The sequence below is a fragment of the Schistocerca serialis genome, chromosome 2, assembly GCF_023864345.2.
Source record: "Schistocerca serialis cubense isolate TAMUIC-IGC-003099 chromosome 2, iqSchSeri2.2, whole genome shotgun sequence".
NCBI lineage: Eukaryota > Metazoa > Arthropoda > Insecta > Orthoptera > Acrididae > Schistocerca > Schistocerca serialis.
Genome location: NC_064639.1, coordinates 746595850 through 746604940, shown reverse-complemented (window position 1 = coordinate 746604940; position 9091 = coordinate 746595850). Strand labels below are relative to the sequence as shown.

General features: G+C 37.1%; 1 protein-coding gene across 1 annotated transcript in view; it reads right to left on the bottom strand.

Moving 5' to 3' along the window:
- Positions 1-1761: 1761 nt before the first annotated feature.
- LOC126455692 (probable tRNA (guanine(26)-N(2))-dimethyltransferase) overlaps positions 1762-9091 on the bottom strand; it is a 56802-nt gene continuing 49472 nt past the window's right edge. The window contains exons 8-9 of the mRNA XM_050091458.1: positions 7857-8156; positions 1762-1999 (exon numbers count right to left, since the gene is read on the bottom strand). Coding sequence (XP_049947415.1) covers positions 1885-1999; positions 7857-8156 — 415 coding nt within the window. The 3' untranslated portion in view covers positions 1762-1884. The remainder of the gene's footprint in view (positions 2000-7856; positions 8157-9091) is intronic.

Here is a 9091-nt window from a genome sequence, read left to right as displayed (position 1 = left end):
TTACTGGCCTCCACTGTATCTACACCGAGCCTTTGCTTTTTCCTTTGCATACTGTTTATCTCTCCCTTGGCAGTCCCCTCCCAGAGACCTGAATGTGGGACTAATACGGAATTTTTTGTCAATGACACATTTTCAAGTACAGGCTACATATTCTGTGGATACATGTTGTGTGTCTCAAACGAAATGATTGTGCTGTGAGACTCTGTCCACTCCTCCACCATCTTTGACAAGGCTGACGGTAGAACGATGGTGACTCCTTACATTGGGAGTCTTTTATTCAAAATTTTAGCAGTACCTAAGTTCATGAGGTGTCAGGGAACAATGTGGGTGCTCAGTGTATTACACTTCATCTGTTTGAGAATAAAACTGATGGTGATCCATCAGAGTTGTGCAAAATGTTTAATAAATCACATCTTGTCAACATTTGGCAAGTTAAATCAAACTTTTTCGATATTTGATGAATTTTTGAAACCTGGTGTTCCTCACAACTGCATCACATGCAGCTACATGTCTTTTAGGTGTCATCAATATCCTGACAAAATGAAATACTTGTTACTGAAACTACATTCTAAAAAGAGTGAAAGAGATAATTTCGACAATTACTGACCTATTTCTTTGCTACCAATTTTTTCAAAAGTTTTTGAGAAGGTAACGTAGAAGAGTAACGGCACATCTCAGTATGCATGATCTGCCATTAAGAATCACAGTTTGGTTTCTGGAAAGGAGTATCGATACAAAATGCAATTTCATCTTTTGAGTGTAGCGCACTAGGAGGGCTAAATGGTAAGTTGAGGACAGTTGATATTTTCTTTGTTTTAACAAAACCACTTTAATGTGTGGTCTATACAACACTTTTGTATAATTTGGGACATTATGGGATTAGGGAGAGAGCTCAACAGTGGTTTACCTCATGTATGGAAAGCAGAAAACAAAAGGTTGTCCTCCAGGGTCAACCAACAGGGAACAGGTTTGACTCTGACTAAGGCCTTGTACAGTGGGGAAAACCACAAGGTTCATTTCTGGATCAACTGCTTTTCTCAATACAGCAGAGTATTGATTATCAGAACATCAGTCAACCGAACACCCACTTACCCGAACTGTTACTTGCTCGCACGTGCTTTTTCAAACTGTAACTCTGTCATGTCTGTACATGTATTTGATTATTGGATTTGCTGTTGACAATAGCGAATCATTCAGAAGAAACTGCAATAAACATTCAGTGAATACTACACAGAAAAATGATAAGCATTTGGATAATACTTCCTACAACACTGTACAGAATCCGCTATTCAACAAATTTCATTTTCTATAGGTTGCCAGCAGAATTGAAAAGATGAGTGATAAACTACTTGTATTCAAAACCAAGTTTAAAAGTTTCTTTGTGGCACAGCTTTCCTATTCTGAACAGATATTGCTCACAGTAGTTGATAACTTTCCTCTGTAATGTGTTATTTATTCATATACGCTCTCACATTTTTTGGGTTTTGTTAATTATTTAATTTTTTGTTCATAAATTTTATGATCAGTATTCTGTAAACTATGTACTGACTCCTTCCATACCAAGAAGCTTTGTCTTGTATTTCTATTGTTAAATAACCAAAAAATTGTGGGATATTCAACCAACTATTCAAATAGCAAGTGATTACTATGCCTGTTGTTTCTATAACATATAGTTTGAGTCCACCATATCTTTTATCTTTTTGTTCCACCAATTCTTGCTTTATAGCATTCATACTGAAATATATCGAGAAAACTATGAGCTACTGATAATGGAGAGAGAAAGGCACTCTTTATTTCCAGGCACATGCTATCTCGTGAGATACAGTAGTTACATCTGGCAAAACAGATGCAGTACATTGTTTTTAAAACTAACTTTCCATTTTTTTACACAGGCACTGAAGCATCGTCTCTGAAGTGTTTGCCTGATGGACTAGTAGACAGTGATCGATTTCTCTTTCCTTGATTTTTCTTCCGTTTAGGTAACTCTTCAGAGGGTAAGCTGAAAAATTACAAAATTATTTACATAGCAATAATGAAGTAATGCAACTTGAATGGTTTTGTTAATTTTGTCTTTCTATAGCTAAAGAAATTTACCGTCACCTCTTAGGTTAAAGTTTAGTTTTGGGAAAGGCAGATGAACCTTTCCATGATAAAAATTCAAGCATTTAGCTTAGAATTATAAGTGAGGCCACTACTAAAATTTTAAAGATGAAAATGGAAAAATTGTTTTAAGCAATAAAGAGACCTGCAAATTTTAGCTGAATACTTTGAAAATATATTAAATTGTGAAGAGCCTAATGACAGCTAATTTCAAAAACCACAACATGAAAATCCTCCATTGGAACCACATACAGTAGAAGAAACAGAGAAGATTATCAAAGCACTGAGTAATAACAAAGCACTAGGAGAGGATGGGATAGTAGCAGACTGTGGAAACTAGGGGGCTTACCCGCATGGCAGAAAATTCACAAAGTAATTAAAGACATTTGGACAAAAGGAATCATACCCAGTGACTGGAAACAAGCATTGATCTATCCTCTCCATAAAAAAGGAGATAAAACACACACCAACAACTACAGGGCTATATTCTTGTTACCAGTAACATACAAAATACTGTCTAAAGCACTTGAGTACAGGAACAAGCAGACTTAATATAGGAGATTATCAAGCAGGATTTAGAAAAGGCAGATCATGTGCAGAACAGCTTATTAATTTAAAAACAATTTTGAGAGTGAAAACTATACAAAATAAAAATACAGCAGTTACTTTCGTAGACTTCAAGAAGGCCTACGACTCAGCTGACAGACAAACACTATCCACATACTTTATGAATCAGGGATGGACGAAAACGCCAGAAGACTTGTTAAACAAACGTTCACAGATACAACACCTACAATTAAATTTCAAGGCGAAATTTCTGAACCATTCAAAATCAAAACAGGAGTTCGACAAGGAGATGGACTGTCCCCAATTCTCTTTAACTAGGTTTTAGATAAAATAGTAAAAACATGGGAAAGCATATTAAAAACAGAGGCACAAAGGGTATAAGCATGAGCCAAGGAAAGAACAAATTCAAAGTGAAATGTTTAGCCTTTGTGGATGATATGGCACTGATAACTGAAAACCGAACCGACGATGAAAAAACTGAGTATATAGAACACAAACATAATACAGAAATGAAACTTCCTGGCAGATTAAAACTGTGTGCAGGACCGAGACTTGAACTTGGGACCTTTGCCTTTAGCAGGCAAGTGCTCTACCAACTGACCTATCCAAGCAAGACTCACACCCCATCCTAAAAAAAGGGCTACAGAAAAATTTAAGTAATCGAACTGACGTTGGAAACATATCTCCCTTTCCTGAAGAAATTTCATTTTAAATTATGAACATCAGAAACATGGTGTTAACTTGTTTTTAACTTCATCTAATCTTAGCAAAAAGTTCCTACTCTCAAATAACATAGAAGATTCAATATCATCTATGCCCTGAATGGCTCAGTATATGACTCTCAAAGAAGACATGCTCAAGCTGAGCCCTGAAATGACATCCTTCCCTGATATCCTCCCTATTCAACCTAAAGTTCCCTTCCATCACCCCTCTAAACTTCACAATTTCTCACTTCCTATGACATACCTACATCACCATTCTTAGCCCACAGTTCCTGCAACTGCAACTATCACCTACACCAACTGCATCACTAGCATAACATACTAAAAAAAAATATCAAAATTATTTATCAGTTCAAGTGTGTTCATCGCATGGTTATCTACATGGGGATAACATTGGCAAAACAGGTGAATGGACACAAATGAATTGGCACTTCTTGGGGGCATAATGCAGTTACTTGCTGATCATGCTCTACAGCATGACTCAAGAGACCAGAATGGTGACAGTAACATATGGGTCATTTGGTTCCTGTCAACCAGCATATTCCCTTGAACTTTTGAGACAGGAATTTGCTCTGCAACATATTCTTTTAGCCAACCGCTCTTCCAAACTTAATCTACGTATCCTAATCCATCGTCGTCCTCTTCCTTTCGACACTGGTGTTAGACAGAATACATCCAAATGTCTGTATCTATCTGTTTTCATGACTTTGTTTGTTATATCTAGTTATATTATGGCTTGCAATAATGTCAGTAGTTTTTTACCTGCCCACAGTACACCGAAGTTTCAGATACTAATGTCATGTATGAAACCAAAACATCTCTGTGATTATTCCTGAAACAGCAAACTAAATGATGGAGTTTCAAGTTCCTATGAAGTTCAGTTGCAATTTATTACATTTCTCATTTAACAAAATAATTTCATGGCACTATAAGGCAATTCCAAATGAATACAGTGATTACGAAGTGCTACAACTATTTAAAGCACAGCAATACATACGTAATAATTGCAGAGACTGTAAAAGAAAATTCAAACTTAGCCCATTAACCTGGCTTCTGACAGTCTGGCACATTTAATAATATGGTATCACTTCTTACATATTGCAGATGTACTCTGCAGAATTTGTTTGTGCTCAGCAGTGGTCAACAATTTCAAGTTGTGTAGTGCCAACAATTGTTTCACTCACCTGTCAAGACAGCTTCTGTCATGTACGAATTGTCTGTAGCAATTAAAGAGCAGTGCTTTAAAGTGTAGCCATGATTAGTGCTGTCCACATGGCAATGACAGTAGTTCTGTGTATTGTTGTGGGAATGTGTTCTCAACAAAGCATCTCTTAAAACAAAGTTGAAGTGAAATGTAAACATGTTACACTTTTGCTACAACAAAAGCTTGACATCAGTGATCAGACTGAGAAATATGAGAATCGAAATAAGATTTTGGAAGAATATAAATTTGGTTCTTCAACAATCTATAATATTAAAAAAATAAATAAAAGTAAGCTTCAAAAGTTATAGTAAAAGACACTGAATTACAAAAAACTTTGGAAAAGTCTAAACTAGATCAGCTGGATAAAATTTTGTACAAGTGGTTCTGTGCCAAAAAGTCTGAAGAACACCTTTAACTGGGACTATGATTATGGACACAGGTAAACAGTTAAATGATGATCTGAGGTTATCAGAAACTAATTGTGTATTTTCTTATGGTTGACTATACCAGTTCAAAACTTGCCATGGAATTCGGTAGCTTGAAGTAGGTGGAGGGGGGGTTTATGATTGGCAGAAGAATACACACAGGTGATGAAAAGGACATACTTTGGCATTGTTTGCCTTGTTCAGCTCTAGCAGGTGAAGATGAAATGTGCACCAAAGGTATTTTTTTTTTTAAAAAAAAGGATTGGTTACAGTTCTATTATGTTCAAAATGCTTGACTCCTCATGTTATAGGCAAGTACCGAAAGCCAAGAGCTTTTACAGGTATATCAGATTTTCCTGTAATTTGTGGAGTTGTTCTCCATTTAGGGATGACCTCCAAATTGTTTAAAGACTGAGTTTTCCATAATTTCATACTTTCTGTGGGAGAAAATAATTAAAAAAAGGACTTTGTTTGCCCAAACAGACAACAGTTGTAGTATACCCTCCATCACCACTTACCTTCCAGCAAACATTACCTCTCTGTTTCAGCTAATGCATCAGGCAGTAATTAAAAATTACAAATGTCTTTACAGAGCTTCTTTTCATCAAGAGATCATACATTCATACAATTCAGGGGCAGATTTAAAAAAAAATTAACATTAAAGAAGCTATTTTCGGAACTGCTTTGGCGTGAAATAAAGTTAAGCCTGCTACCCTTTGCTCTTTGGAAGTCTTAGCAAAAACTCAGGACGTAAGCCTATAAAGAAGAAATAAACTCCACTATTCCAATCAAAAATTAAGCTAGTGTTGAACCATTAGGTGTCGGAACCTACAGGTAACACCTCGCGGTCTCCTTCATAGACAAGCTACACTTTCCTAGAATTCTCCCAGTAAATCAAAGTCAACCATCACCTTCCCTACTACTGCCCGGACATGCTCATTCCATTTCAAAATACTTTGCAACATAGCATCTCGACATTCAATTGACTTGACTGTGCCAATCAGCACATTACCAATGCAGAGTTAGAACATTATGGTACTGTTTTTCTTGGTCACCCGCATTTTTCTTCATTTGTAGCAAGCTTTTCTCCATCACACCAACCAGCAATTTTGTCCCATTCATCTTGTGTCCTCTTACAGTCAACCTACCTGTATACCACAGCATCGTTGGCAAACAGCTGCAGATTGCTGCTGATCCTATCTGACAGATCACTTATGTACATAGAAAATAACAGCGGTCTTGTCATAATTCCCTGCAGCACTCCTGACTATAACTTTGTCTCTGATGAGCACTCACTGTTGAAGACAAGGTACTGGGTTCTTTTATATAAGAAGCCTTCCAGCCATTCACATGCCTAGGAACCTAATGCACATGTTCAGACCTTCGTTTAGAGTTTGCAGTTGGTCACTGTGTCAAATTATTTCTGAAAATTCACGAATATGGAATCTGCCTGCTGCAGGATATTGTGCGAGGAAAGGGCAGGCTGAGTTTTTCATGACTGGTGCTTTCTAAATCCATGCTGATTTGTGGGCAGAAGCTTTTCTCTCTTAAGGAAATTTATTGTGTTCAAACTCAGAGTATGTTTCATAGCTCTGCAGTAAACCAATATTAAGGATATTGGTCTGTAATTTTGCAGGTCCAGTCTTTTAACCTTCTTGTATACAGGAGTCTTAGCAAAAACTCAGGACGTAAGCCTATAAAGAAGAAATAAACTCCACTATTCCAATCAAAAATTAAGCTAGTGTTGAACTATTAGGTGTCGCTCAAAATAAAATATGAAATCTGCGATGAGATGAGGTTTGGGACTGGACAGACACTGACAACTAAGCACTTGTAGTTGAATTGCTTGGAACTTTGTGCTGGGTGAGAGATTCATGAGAAATGCAAGCCATGTAAGGAGCCAATACCATGCAGAACTCTCTGTAAAACAGAACTTGGGTTCCATACAGACCTGGCAACTTGTTTGTTTTCAACTCTTTCAGTTGCTTCTCTATGCCAGAGAGCCTATTACTATGTCCTCCATAAGGGAGTCTGTGTGATGCTCAGACTATGATATGTTTGTACAGTCCTCCAGTGAGAATGATTTCTTAAATGCAAAACTTAAAACTTAGCTTTTCTTTTGTTATCTTATATGACTCACCAGGCTGGTCAACAAGTGACTGGATAAGTGCCTTTGACCTGCTTAGCAATTTTATGTAGACAAGAATTTTCTCAGCTTCTCTGGAATATCTTTTGTTAAGATATGACAGTGGAAGTTGCCATATGCTTTGTTCTTTTTGAACTGAGATTACAACCATCTCTCCTTCTTTAGCATTTCTTAAATTTCGATATTTAACCAAGGTGGGTTTTTTCTGCTGTTAATACACTTACTTGGCATATCCTTCCCCAGAGCACAATTCAGCGTTGTGTTTGCTATAATACAGACTTCATAAGCCTGTCTGAACAACTTGCAGGAATGTAGCTGGGAGACATCTTCAAGAACCAGTTGTTGAAGACATCACCCAGCTGCCTTCTCGTATGTTGTTTCAACATTTCATACACTGGAAGACATTCAGGTTTCACATTTATGAAGGCTGTTTGCATTTTCCCAAAAGTTTCTCTTATTCTGAACTATCCACTTATTTCCAGTCTGACTTACTCCCCTGCATAACCTAACGTTAAATCTCTATTCAGAAAAACAGCATGAATTTCTACTCGTAGGCTACCATGTGAGGCTTTGGTCTACTTCAATGATATTTGTCCCAGCTGTGGCAGATATCTCACAGTAACAAAAATTATGTAGCAAGAATCATGCTGTGCTGGCCTTTTTAGCATTTAAACAACAGAGACAGCAATTACCTTGCTTTGGCACGAGTGCCTGGGCCCCAGTACCGCTGTGGGTTTTCCTGGAAGCGTACAAGACCCATCTGGCGAGATTCTGGATTAGCCTTCTCATGCAGATTAAATGAGATTGTTGCTGCTGGGGTCCGGGAAAGTATAGCTGCAGCATGAGACGGTAGTCGATCCCTACGGACTGGATGAATCTGCTCCCAAGCCCGCATTACATCCCACAGAAAAGAAACTGGAGCATCAGTCTTCACAGAGTTTTTGTGAGCATGGGACAAAGATACTCGATAACCTGCATTTAGCAATGCAGACCTGAAACAGAAAATGAAAATTTTTATCAAACAGTCTAAAAACTAATTTTGACTTAAGCATAACAGAATCAGAAAGTGCTGTTAAAATGCTTCACTATTAAATTAACAGCATTTATTTCAGTTGCAATGACGCAGCACAACTGACGACAATGTAAAAAAATAAAATAATTGAGAGACTAAAATGAAGATATATTCCTGATTACCTCCCAATGTGTAAATAATGGAACTACGAGGATGATTCATCAAATAGCAGTGGGTATGAATTTATGAGAAAAAGAAAAAGGAGGACTAATAGATTATAACTACATAGATTTTCTTAACAGAACTTTCCCTGTAGTTAGTGGTGGGCATGATAAAAAACACTTAAGATTTTTGCAAAGCAACAGCTAATAAAACTTAATCATCAACATGTACAGAGTTATTAGCAACATGGACAATCTGTGTACTGTATTTTTAAGTAACCTCATAACAAGATTCTCTGTTTCCCTGCAGTATCAGTAATTGATATCTAAGTATTTCCAGTTATGAACATATAAACAATGATCAAGAAAACAAACTATCACTTGACTTTAAGATGAAGTGCTCAAGCTTTCAGTTTGTTGTCTTTCTCCAGGGTGCCTGTCTGTTTCTTAAACTTTTTGCTCTGAAGAACTAAAGGAATTCTAAGTCTAAGCAGTCATATGTGCTTTTTACGTTCCTATGTAGATATTTATCTGCCAGTCATACATATAGGACACACACGGTTTTTTGTCCATTTCAGAAGAAAATATATTGTCCATTTCAGAAGAAAATATAGGGAACAATGAAAGCAGGTCCCATACTTCACACTGACTTCCACTCAGAAATGGAAGGGACAGGTGATGGGGAGGGGGATGGAGGAGAGGATATTGACCACTGACCTTCCTCACACAGTGCAACAACTATTCCTGTATTTTA